The sequence below is a fragment of the Camelus bactrianus genome, chromosome 19, assembly GCF_048773025.1.
Source record: "Camelus bactrianus isolate YW-2024 breed Bactrian camel chromosome 19, ASM4877302v1, whole genome shotgun sequence".
Lineage (NCBI taxonomy): Eukaryota > Metazoa > Chordata > Mammalia > Artiodactyla > Camelidae > Camelus > Camelus bactrianus.
In genome coordinates, this window is record NC_133557.1 from 33032927 (window position 1) to 33045080 (window position 12154).

The window sequence follows — 12154 nt, forward strand, 5'->3', positions numbered from 1 at the left end:
ATAGCACTCCAGGGCCCCAGCCAACCCATCACAGCTTCACTTTCAACAGTTTTATTTCACAAAATGTATAGACAAGCTACATTGGCAACACCTTTTTTAATTAAAATAAGTCATCTCTGCTCTGTAAGCTCCAGGAGGCAGGAGGTGGGTGGGTGGGTGGGGGTGGGGTGAGAAGGCTCCAACGGGGCACTAACCAGCGGAGCCCCCTTCCTCCTCATCACTGCCGTCGGGGACGGCGTCAGTCCCGAAGTAGCGGTCGCCAAAGTTCCCTGAGGGAAGAGGCAGGTCCTTGTGGTGGGGATGCAGCCCACCCCCCCGGAGCGCCCCTGCCTGGACCGGGCAGCCTCACCGATGCCAGGGATGATGCGGAAGAGATCGTTGACACGCTTGTCCACCGCCGTGGTGATGATCCTCACGCGTGGGAATGCGTAGGCCACCGAGTGGACACCCATCTCCGCCATGAGCAGCGACAGCAGGAAGATCTTGTCCTCAGGCACGTCGTGGTCCTGCGCAGCCAGGGAGTGAGCCCCGCCCAGCTGCTGCCCAGTCCCCCTCCCCCTCCGCCACTCACCAGGAGCACCCGCACCGCCATCATGGCCGCAGCGCCGGTGGACACGGTGCAGTCCATCAGGATAACGTGGTCATCGCTAATGTCCTTGGGGAGCCGCAGGTAGTGGAGCTGCGGGCGGCCACAGGGTCAGAGCCCAAACCAAAGGCCGCACCTTGGGCTGCCAGTGCCCCTACCCCCTTCTCTTCCCCGCCCCTGCCATGCCCTCATGCCCAGGACCACAACGCCTGTATGCGGCCCCACCTCGGGCTCCCCGGTGAGCTGGTTGGTCTGGATGAGAATGGTACCGATGCGCACATCCTTGCACACGGCCCGCAGCGCGGGTTCCATGGTCTCTCCCGCCCGCAGGATGGACACACCTGTGATCTGGGGAGCACGGGGCTGAGCTGGCGGACCACCCTTCTTGCCTCCCCAGACCCACCCCCAGGCTAAGCCGCTGGTACCTGCTTCCCGGCATAGCACTTGCCCGCGTAGTCTTGCCCTTGTGGGGTCTGAACCACGCAGTCCTGCAACAGAGCGGAAGGAAGTGGTGAGCCTGGAGCGCACTCCCCCAACTCCCGGAGCCCCCAGCGCCTCCCGGCCCCTGCCTGCCGCACACCTGGAAGGGCAGGAAGGAGAGTGCGTGCTCGATGAGCAGCCGCATCAACCTCTTGGAGTAGAAGATGAACTCATCACGGCTGGTCTCCTTGTCCCTGGGGGCCACCATGGGTTCAGCGAAGGGCCAGAGCCGCCCACCCCGCCCCGCAGGAGGGCCCTCACCTGATGATGGTGTGCATGCCCCGCACCTGCGGCGTGCTTTTGAGGACACTCAGCGTCCGGGGCAGGGGGTGGCACTGGTGCGCCGAGGCTAGCGCAGCCCTGGGGACACAGACCGATGGGGAACTCAAGAAGGTATGTCTTCTCCCCAAGCCCCGTCCTCCCACTGTGGGCTGTGGGGGGTGATTGTGGTGGGAACAGCGGGTGTGTGGCTGGTCTGGAGGGAGGGCCCCACCCCGAGATGCCCTCCCCCTTAACAGCCAGGCAAAGGTTAAAGGACACAGTGGGAGACAGAGCAGCTGACCATTAGACAGAAAGCAGGGGCTGTGGTGTGAGCCTCCCCTCTCCACCGGGTCCAGATCCCCTCCTGCAGGACTTGGCAGTGGGAGGGCTCAGACGTCGGATGAACCTCAGCCCCCAAGATGGGCAGCTGGTCCCCACCTCAGGACACCTCTCCCTGGGGAAACAGCTGAGCACTGGGGCCAAGCCCCACCTACCCCTTCCCCCCAGGTGATGCTTGAGCCCCTCAGGAAGGGGCAAAGCTGGCCTAGTGCCCCTGCTGCCAGGGCCTGGGGGGAGCAGGAGGAGGAGCTGGGGGTGGGGGGGAGGGGCCTGCAGGCGAGGCCAGGCACACAGCGCAGGGACAGGCAGGCGGCACCACGACCAGAGCACTCTGTCCTCACATATCCCAGCGCAGCTTCCTCTGCTCGCCAGGTGAAGAGATGAAGAGGAGGTTCGGGGAGGGAACAGGGCAGGAAACCCAAGGGTTTACAGAAAAGAGGAAAGAAGAAAGAGAAAAGACCATTCAGCAGGGAGCATCGGTGGTCCCCATGGCCACTGCCGGCCTGAGGAAGAGCAGAGCAGGTAGCAGGTGGCGGGGAGACGCCTCCAGCCTTCGCCCCAGTGGGCGCCAGCGAGCCGACACCACGCTGCCCAGCGGGCCCCCGCCCGCCCACCCGCCAGCACTTCCGGGGGCTGAGCGGGGCGGGTGGCCGCTGGTCACCACTTCCTTGGCTGACCAGAGAAAGGAAACTGAAGCTGGCTATGTGGAGGTGTTTTCTCGAGTTTGAAACCCTGGAAATTTTTTCTCAGAACAAAGGCTTCCAGAGGACCTGTTGTGACAAGACTTGCAAGTGCCCTGGTCTGGCGAGAGCTGAGCAGGGACTCATGCCAGGGCAGGTAGCTGGAGGGGCCGGCAACCGGCCTAGAGGCATTTCCAACACCGCACGAGCTCTGGGGCTCAGTCTGGCACTTTCCAAGTCCACAGAGGGTGCCGGCTGAGGGCAGGTCACTCATGCTGACCTCCGTGTGGGGACAGGTGCTCACCCGCCTCGTGGCAGGACGTAGATGCAGCCCCAGGGCTCCGAGGCCGCCCTGCCACCCACAGCTCCTCCTTGCCTCTGCGCCTCAGCTCCAGGGCCAGGGCGGCCAGGAGGCCTGTGGCTAGGGCCTCACCACCGCCTGGGGGAGTAAAGACTGGCCTCTCAGACCAAGTAGAGTTGCTGCAGACCCAGGCTCTCTGGCTACTGATAGACATGCCTGTGGCCACCACCCTGGGGACCCAGCAGTGCTGGCTCAGGGCAGCTGTGCCCTCAGGCCAGACCCCATACAACCAGCCCCAAGTTAGGCAAGAGCCTTCAAAGAGATCCCACCGGGCTAGGGTCAGGGTGCTATGTGACCTCAGGCAAGTCCCTTAACCTCCCTGGGCCTTAATTTCCTCAACTGCTGGCAAGGACAGGTGGAAGCAGTGGTGGAGGGGGTAGATGTGGTGGGAGGGGAACTGCCTGCCTGCCTGCCTGGGTGACAACCCAGACTCTGAGCTCCCTGTGGACGTTGGAAATGCCTCTGTCCATGTGGACAGGTGTGGGAAGTCTTACCTGACACTGAGCTCACGCTGCGGCAGCAACACAGGGAGACACAAGGGAACGGGGCGGGCATCAGTGACGGCAGCACTGCTCACCTCACGGTCACCAGACAGCACAGCCAGTCGCCACCGTGTGCCTCGGCCAGCCAGGCCACCCCCACCCAGAAATGGACAAGCCACAGCCCCACGGGGGAGCCAGGACCCCCGGGGCTGTATTCTGCAGGCCGCAGGCACCCCATGAGGAAGCCTGTCCAGAGCAGTGGGCAGTGCCCATGGCTGGCCCCGGGTGTGTGGCCTCCCAGGATGCTCGAGACATGGGACTCAGCACCAAACCCAACCGTCGCCCAGAAGGGCTGGGAGGGACAGGGAGGACAGGGAGGACAGGGGCATACCCCCCTGCACAAGGCCCAGCTCAGGCTGGGAGTGCAGGAGACATCTCTGTGCCCCCTGCTTCCTCAGGCAGCCCAGCAGCCTCTGGCGGCACAAAGGGCCAGGGGCCGGCAGGTAACAGGGCTGACAATGGAGGGCCAGCCTGTGGCAGGGGACAGTAACTGCAGGGGCTGCATGAGCCGTGTGGCTATGGGCGGTGACAGTAGGGGGGTGGGCCACAGCGGTGGGGGGACTCGGCGACTGGCTCACCTCCTCCAGCTGGCTGTGCACATGCTGCACAATGAGGTCGATGGCCACCGTGTTTCCGCTCCCTGAGGCGGGGCAGGATGGGACGGGGTGGGGGCGGTGAGGTTTGGCCCCACCCCACCCCCCGCACCCACACCGGCGGGCCCACAGCTCACCCCGGGGCACCACAATGTCCGCCACGCGCATGGTGGGCTGGATGTACTGGTCAAAGGCTGGCTTCACAAACTTGTTGTACTGCTTGATGACACCCTCGATGTCCCGGCCCCGCTCGCTGATATCTCGGCGCAGCCGCCGCACAAGGCGGATGTCAGAGTCCGTGTCCACAAAGATCTTCATGTCCAGGAGCTGGAGAGGGGCGAGTCACTGGGGGCCCGGCATGAGGGGCTCCAAGGCCCTGACACCAGCAGGGCCAGCATGGGCCACACGGGACCCCCTCCTGCAGGGCTGGCTGTGATGGCCGGGAGCAGACTGGGCCCCCGGGGCACCTCACAGGACTGGACGGTGCTGTCTGCACGTGTGGTGTGGACAGTGGTGGCTGTGCGTGGTGTGCCTGGGTGCTGTCTGCAGGGGCTTCAGTCAAAGAACACCAGTTGTACGCAGGCTGCCAGGACACTGCTGCCTGGGGAGCTGCCATCCGTGTGAGTTCACTTGTGGGCGCTCACAAACTCCAGGGGTCTGGGGGCCTGGTCCCTCCCACCACACCCACAGGGCAGTTCTCAGGCCTGGTGAGCGCAGGGCCTCCTGGCCCCACACTCAGCACACGGCAGGTGACGCCTGAAGGGGCCGTGTCGGGCGGCAGGGGCCACTGTGCCTGAGCACAAACTCAGAGCCAGCACAAGGAACGAGAACAGGAGCATGGCTGGCAAAGGCCTCCCTGGGGCCTCGGCGGGGCCGGAGAGGGCGCCTCCTGGGGCATGGCCTGGCCGGCAGCCTGCCACACCTGGAGCAGCTGCCCAGAGCCTCGCAGGGGACAGGATGCCCGCAAAGGCAGCATAGACATGGGAGGCTGCTCCGTCCCACACAAGAACGCATGCGTGGGCAAGTGAAGCCTCTCCCACCGACATCGCTTTGACCTTGGTGACCACGCTGACCCCAGGAAACAGCAGCAAAAACAGGGATGAGAAGGGGTGAGCGAGAATCAGGAGAGGCCACTTCTCACCTGACGCTGGGACGACAGCACAGCACAGGGACAGGACACGTGGCTGGGGCCCACCCGCAGGAGGCAAGTTTAGGGCGAGTCCTACAGGAGGACCAGGGGCCAGGCAGGACCCACCTCCAGCAGCGTCTTGTCAGCAAAGGCCATGATGCCCTCAAAGATGATGACATTTGCACCGTAGAGCGTTTTCTGCAAAGGAACCGCGTGTGTTGAGGCGGCTGCATGGCCCAGCACCAGCCCCATGCAGCCGGGCCCACGGAGCCTACCCAGTCCTTCTTCCGGCTGTGAGTGGTGAAGTCATAGATGGGCACCTTGACACTCTTGCCCTGCTTCAGCTTCTTGAGAGTGGAGATGATAAGGTCGAAGTCAAAGGCATCTGGGTGGTCAAAGTTGAAGTTGTTGTGGGCGGCCTGCTCCTGCTGCTGCCTGGTGAGCACCTGCGGTGGGGGGGGAGGCCAAGCAGCTACAGGGGGAGGAGCAGCAGCTGGAGGAGGAGGAGCACCTGCAGGGGAGGAGCAGCTGCAGGGGGAGGAGAAGCAGCTGGAGGAGGAGGAGCAGCTGCAGGAGGAGGAACAGCTGCAAGCTTAGGCCCCACATGGGGGCAGGAGCTGTGGGCCTCAGGGGCAGAGCTTGCCCAGGCGGGACATCCTCACCTTGTAGAAGGAGTCCATGGACAGCAAGACCACCCAGGGCACATCCAGGGCCTCGATGATCATTCTAGCTACAGTGGTCTTCCCAGAGGCACTGCCACCTCCCAGGCCTGTGGGAAGGGAGAGGAGACCCTGAGCAGAGTGTCCCCGGCCAGCCCCACAGACTGGTCCCAGGGGTGCCCGTCACCCAGCATGCTGCCTCTGCCCACAGGGACCAAACTGCCCTTTCCAACTAAGCCGCCAACCTCCCTCCCTCATGCCCCGGCCGACATCTGACCGGGGACCCAGGGCAGCGCAGGTCAGCAGAAACACTGGCCAGGGCGTCAGACAGTGGGCCCTGCCTGACCTGTCCGCTCAGATGTCAGGGCCAGCGGCAGCCTCAGCCGCACCCCCACCACCCGTGCTCACCGATGGCGAAGGCCTCCTTGGACTGTGTGCCATGCTCGTTGTACCAGGGCGGCCGCCCCGCCGTGTAGATGGTGCGCTTACTTGTGCGCAGCAGGGGCGGCTCAGACTTGCACTGGCTAGTGGTGCGCTTCCGGGGCGAGCGCCCAGCACCCACGGTGGGGAGGAGCCTGTCCAAGGATTCTGCGTTGCTGCTGCAGAGGAGGGGTACACACTCACCTTGACCCTGGGCCACCAGCCCACCACCACCCCATGCTGGGTCTGGCGTGACCGGTTCAGGCAATGCCCCCGCACAGGCACTGGCCTCGGCCAAAGTGAGCTGACCCAACTGGGGGCACAGGAACCCGGGGCTACCCAACCGCAGGGCTTATGGCCTCGGACTGTCACTGCCCACAAATCCAGAGGGACAGCAGTGACAATGGGGACACAGGGGGACTGGGCATCAGCTGGGCTGGGTAGGGCCCCTGCTGCCCCAGGAGACGAGAGATGGGCGCGCCCAGGACAGTCAAGGCCCCTTTGCACACAAGGACTGTGTTCCGTCCCAGCACACACTCTGGGCGGCCCTTCCGTTTCATAAGATCCAACCCTGCACCCTGTGGGCATGCAGGGAGAGGGGCTCCTGGAGAGAGGGGCCGCTGACAGGAGGGCTGAGCAGGCGGCAGCATGGACAGACCAGGAGGGAAACTTGGGGCTGGGAGACCAGGAGCAGCGCCTTGTAAACTCCAGGGAGAGGGGCAAAGGCCCCCAAAGGCCAGAGGGTGGGAAACAACATGGGAGAAGACCCCACCCGCGCCTGCACTCCCCATGCTGCATCACAGCTGAGCTGTGCTGACTCCTCTGTCAGTTTCTACCCCAAAGGGCATGGACGTGATTACCAGCCCAAGGCCTCAAACCCTGCAGGGACAGCGGGCTAAAAAGCCGACAGGTGGGCTGTGCTGGGAGGCTGGGACGCAGAGCTGGGCGTACAGGTGGCCGAGGGCCAGGGCAAGGTCAAGCAGCAGGCACTTCTAGCTGCCGCCTGAGAACGAGACTGGGCTGGTCACAGCATCAGCTTGCAGACCTGAACCAGAGGGTCCCCAGCAGGTGTGGCCACCACAGAGCCCCCGCAGGCTAGAAGACTGTGGGGAACCGGGGGGGCACCAGACAACCCTGGCAGGATGTGCATCCACCCACAGCTGCACGGAACACAAGCAGGAAAGCCCGAGAAGGCCCCGCACACAGGTGTTGAGTACGGGCAGGTGAGGTGCGATCCCGTTTACGTAAAGACCAGCGAGTGAAGGGTGCGCACCTGCACGCACGTGTATCTGAGTGCCTGTGAGAGATGGCTGTGCACGTGGAAGGCCAGAGGCAGACATGCCAGGGCCACCTTGGCTGCACAGACCTGGAACCAGGATCTTTGCCGTATCTGAGTATTTTACAAGCACACGCCCCTTCATCACCAAAAACCAAAGCAAGCCTCCGTCTGTCCTCGAAGCTCCTTGTCCCGCTGTCACCGCAACAGCCTGCAGCTGCAGCCAGGGCACCGGCTGCTTCAAACTTGACCTCAGGCAGACGCCCCACCAAAGGCAGGGCTAGCTCACCCAGGGTGTGACAGGCGCCTGGGATGGCCCGGGGACACCGATGCCCCTGCAGCACAATGCTCCCAGGGCTCCTAGCGTTTCCAAAAGCTGGGAGGAGGGTGTCTGTATGCATATGTGTGTGGGGCGGGGAGCGGGGGCAGCAGGAGGAATTAGCTCAGGTCTAACACGTGACAAGTCACACCAGCAGCTCTCGAGGGCACGGAGGGCGATGTCAGCACAAGTGAAGGCAGAGAAAACCGGCCGTCCCGGGGGACAGAGGGCACTCGGCGGCCCGTCCTCATCATCGGGGCAGCGTGGAGAATAATTAGCCCGTCTGTGTGCTCCGCTTTGCCTCTGCGGCTCTGGAGGCAGCAATTACTCTACCGCGGAGCCAAGTGCAAACAACAGAGGGACACCAAGATGACTGCCACCCGCACCCTCCCTCCACCAAGCAGGAGGTGGACCGGGCACAAGAAGGGGTGTCTTCAGGCCGGGATGCACTCATCCCCCAACAGTGAGCCCCCCGCCAGTGGCCGCAGAAGCAGGGGATCACTGCTCTGCCCCAGAAGCCACAGTGAGCAGGCAAAAAAGGACAGGCCAGGCCTCTCTTCTGCCTCCTACTCCGGGAGGAGACACCAACACAGAAAACCGGGTTTGCAGAGGAGCCAGACCTCATCACCCCCACAGCCCGGCCCTTGTGCTGACCACACTCGCGCACAGCTGGGCTGCCCTGCAGGACGACGTGGGACCCAGGAGGCCTGAGGCTGGCGCTATTCCCGACCCCTGCTTTTCACCCGTCTGCAGGCCTGGACCCTCATGACGGCTCCCGGTCCTGCTGAGGTAACGACCACCGCCGCCACCAAGGACAGACTGACAGCCTGGGACAGACACCTTCTCAGAGAAGAGTGCCGTGCAATGGTGAGACTTGAAAGTAGGCGAGGGATGGCTTGAACAGAAACCCGCCCACTTGGGGCTTGTGGTGGCCCTGACCAGCATCAGGCCAGGTCTGCGGACAAGCCTAGCTCCACTGCCTTCTCCAAAGCCTGGTCTCTCTCCAGGAACAAAGCCACCCCGTGTCCTCAAAGTGAGCCTCTCCCCACTTTCATGAGACCACCTTCGAGATGGGAAAGTCACACAAGACCATGTCTCCCAGCTCACGATGCACAGGGTGCTGCTGGCCACGACGACAAAAAGTAATTTCAAACCAGAGGACTACAAGCACAAGAGACACAGGTCCGCCAGCACCTGACAGCCTCAAGCAAAGCCAGCCTTGCAGGCGGCAGGCCTGCCTGGCCCCCACGAGCACCTGCCCGTCCTGATGTCCACTAGACACAGTTCACCGGGCCGAGGCATCCTCACCGGGTGACAGCAGGCCTGCCACTCACCTGCCTTCTGTTCCAAGGCTCCAGCACCCCGAAACCCTGATGCCTGGGTAAGCTGGGGGACTGCTCATGACTGGGACGCCGGGGAGACCAGGACGGAGGAGCAATCCCAGGTGTGTGCAGGGGCATCACCACGCTGCCTCTCAGACCCACAGTGGCCCTGCAGGACAGCTCGGGAGCTCCGTTGTGTGGAGGAACCCTGTCTGGCAGAGAGCGCCTGCTGGGAGGCAGGGGGCCAACAGAGGAGAGGCCCCAGGAGCCCCTGAGCCGAAGGAACAGCACTTGGTGCTGGCCTCAGAGGCCAGGGCACAGGCATAAGAGGATCACCAGCGGGGGGCTGTGCGCTCGCCCGATATTAATAGCACTGACCCTGCTGCAGAGAATAGCCAGGCAGCCCTCGGGTGTGAACTGCCTTCCTGTGCTCGGGCTGGCCCACTGCCCGCTGAGGACCACTATGCCCCCTCCCAGAAAACCCTGGAGAAACCTCCAGGCCCCTGGCCTGCCAGCTGCAGGGCCAACCCCCCAGCCCCCACCAGTGGGACAGGGGACAGGGAATCTGAGGTGTCTCTTGGCCAAGCCAAGCTGAGTATCAGGGCTGAGCCGGGCACCCCCCTGCCCCCAGGTGCCTCCTAGAGGCATAAACAACCTGAAACTCTACCCTCTCCAGCCGAGAATAACTGCCTGCCCCACCCCCTCCACGTAAGCTCCAACACGTCCCCCTCCCCCAAGGCCTCCAGGCTCTGTGTTGAGCTGGGGACACAGCCACGCCCTAGTCTGGCCGCAGGGTCTGGCCGCCGGAGGAAGAGCAGGTCCTCAGGGTGGGCCGGGGCTGCAGGAGCTCCCCTCAAGTCCCAGGTCCCTGGCCCCCTCCCGTGATCAACCCATCCCACACGCCAGCTTCTCTTCGCGGCTTCCAACAACACTGAGATGGCTGGCAGGGGCTCAGGGGAGAAAGAATTCCACTTGAGTTTATACGCGGGAGGCACTCCTGGGAGCAGCCTCCCTGGCCGCCCAGGTAACAGGTACCTGGAGGCAGGACAGCCCATGAGAGCCTCTCCCCACACCCCTGGCCCTGGGCAGATGAACAGCGGACAAAACCTGTCCAGGGCAGGCCTGCAGAGAGGGGCCATGCAGCTTCTGCCTCGGCCTGACACCCAGTCCTGGGTTAGGGAAGTTTACCAGGTGAGTAAGATGGGGCCAGAGGGAGGAGGGAGGAGGGAGGAGCTGGCCCACTGGGGCCTGGGGGGGGTGGTGCGTCCCAGACTGGCTCAGGGACAGAGATATCAGGGCAGCTTTCTTAGAGCAGATAGAGAACTGGGGCCAGGCAGGAGGGGTGGGGTTGGGAGGCTGGAGCTCTCAAGGGGCTGAAACTGGCTCCAGGTACTTGCACTGCCCCCATCCTACCCCTGAACCGCCCCCCCCCCCCGCAGGATCCTCTCCTTCTCATTGCCCTGGGCAAATCCAGCCAGCCTCCCTTCACACCCACAGCGGGGTCTACCTGGACCACAGCAGGAGACAGCCTGAGGGGTGCACTGTCACCACCACTAGGTGCTCCACCAGAGCATCTAGTGCAAAGGGAGTCCGAGGTCTCTGTCCTCACGAGACTGACCTTCTAAAGGGGCCAGCAAACAAGGAACCAAGCAAGGTGGACTGACCATACCAGTGTGGCTGCAACCGCAGTCAGAACCGCAGCTCAGAGGCAGCTGCACTGACACCTGGACACTGACTGGAGCCGGCTCTGGACCCTTGGGGGCAAGCCAGGACTGTGAGAAGGGAGGTCACATGCTTGAGAAACATGGTGGAGAAGGCAGGGAACAACGTGTGGGAGATTTTCCCAGGACATCCTGAGGCAGTTCCAGGGCAGGCCTATGGGCCTCTGCAGAAAAGTGCTGTGGTCTCCACACACTGCCCACGAGTCCTGGCTCCCCACCTCCATCCGCTGGGGACCACGCTCTGAGGAGGGGATGGCCTCTGCCTCCCCACAACCATGGGGGCCCTGTGCCCACTAAGTAGCCTGTGCACAGGGCAGGGCCCAGACTGTAGCTGCCACCAGTCTGTCTTCGGGGAGTGCTTTTCTCAGGAGCTTATCTGGTCTCCAGCTCAAGCAAAGATTCTTTGAAACTGGCAGGTGTCAGACTCAGGACCTTCCTCTTCCACGCTGTCGCCTTGCGCCAGGCTCCCAGTCAGACTGGGGCTCACCGGAAGGGTGTGAGCCTGGAAGAACTCAAGACGCTCCTTCAGGCCCAGGGAGCCTCTTCCTGCCCGCAGCTCCTGGGGGAGAGCCGAGGCAGCAGTGCACCCTGCGATTCCAACCCCCACCATCCGGCCGCTCTGTGGGCGGGCAGCACTCAGAGTCCAGGCCAAAGCATTCACCAGGCGGGCTGGAAAGGTTTCCTTTGGCCCTACTCTGCAGCCACCACTGAGCCTGGCCTAAGGGACAGTTCAGATCCGGAAGCGAGGAGCCAGCCCTCACCTGAGCACTGCTCCGCGTTACCCTCTGGGGCCGAACCCTAAATGCTGCGAGCAGGAGCCGCCATCCCCGCCCCTTAACAACCTCACTTTTTTAAAAAGCCCCCAGGGCCTCGAGGGTCCCCGCGGGGCGGGCAGTCGGAAGGCACGGAAGGCGCCGCCCAGCATCACAACCCCTGGCCTCGGGTGGGGCAGGGGCAGGGGCAGGGCCGAGTCCATGCGGGTCCCGGAACAGACTGACCACTTGGGAGCTTCCGCCGGGCGCCCAAACCAGTCCCGGCGCTCACCGGCCCAGCACGCCGTCCGCTCGGGACAGACCAAGGCCCCGCGCAGGGCCTGCTCACGGGCCCCTTCCCACGGCCGTCCGCGAGGGCCGGCCCCTGCCAGGCCCTGCGGACCCTCCGCTGGTCCAGGCCCTGCTCATGGGGCCGCCCCTCCCACAGGACGCGAGGGGCGCGCCGCGCCTACCGGTCCTCGCACGCGGTCTCGGTCTTCCCCTCTGGCCGATTCGGCCCGTCTCCAGCCGCGGGGAGCGGCGAGGCCTGGCGGGGGGCGTCGGCCGAGGCCGGGGGCGCAGCCATGAGCTCGGGGGCCTCTCCGCGGGAGGGGCGGGGCGGGGCTCGGGGGCCGGCCGCGCAGGCTGCCGGGAGCTGTGGTTCAGCGCTCCGCGCCGAGCGCTCGCCAGAGGGCCCCGCGGACTACAAGTCCC

At 64.2% G+C, this 12154-nt stretch overlaps 1 protein-coding gene and 1 long non-coding RNA gene across 10 annotated transcripts; one reads left to right on the top strand and one right to left on the bottom strand.

Annotated features, from left to right (window-relative positions):
- Nucleotides 1–63: 63 nt before the first annotated feature.
- UCKL1 (uridine-cytidine kinase 1 like 1) lies at nt 64–12075 on the bottom strand. 9 transcript variants are annotated; one of them, XM_074347695.1, is made up of 15 exons: nt 11914–12075; nt 6039–6226; nt 5634–5740; nt 5247–5417; nt 5098–5169; nt 3980–4169; nt 3828–3889; nt 2008–2027; nt 1328–1426; nt 1167–1260; nt 1012–1074; nt 812–934; nt 572–679; nt 350–506; nt 64–269 (listed from the first exon to the last, which is right to left on the bottom strand). In XM_074347695.1, the coding sequence occupies exons 1-15, from the start codon at nt 12024–12026 to the stop codon at nt 190–192; spliced, it is 1647 nt and encodes a 548-aa protein (XP_074203796.1). In that variant the 5' UTR covers nt 12027–12075; the 3' UTR covers nt 64–189. The 9 variants fall into 9 exon arrangements, with proteins under 9 accessions (XP_074203796.1, XP_074203797.1, XP_045372165.1 ...); XM_074347696.1 differs by lacking the exon at nt 2008–2027 and adding an exon at nt 3202–3218; XM_045516209.2 differs by lacking the exon at nt 11914–12075 and adding an exon at nt 8980–9212.
- On the top strand, nt 9605–11546 carry LOC141574079 (uncharacterized). Its single transcript, XR_012500727.1, has 2 exons — nt 9605–10158; nt 10407–11546. It is a non-coding gene; the product is annotated as an uncharacterized LOC141574079 (long non-coding RNA).
- Nucleotides 12076–12154: the final 79 nt, after the last annotated feature.

What these genes read in the sequence shown, in the direction of transcription:
- UCKL1 (XM_074347693.1), bottom strand. Translation starts at nt 12,026, where the DNA reads ATGGCTGCGCCCCCGGCCTCGGCCGACGCCCCCCGCCAGGCCTCGCCG. An exon ending in CAAGGAGGCCTTCGCCATCG is followed by an intron (nt 5,741 to 6,038) that starts GTGAGCACGGGT and finishes CCCTTCCCACAG; the next exon opens with GCCTGGGAGGTGGCAGTGCC. An exon ending in CCGCATCATCCCTGGCATCG is followed by an intron (nt 270 to 349) that starts GTGAGGCTGCCC and finishes CTCTTCCCTCAG; the next exon opens with GGAACTTTGGCGACCGCTAC.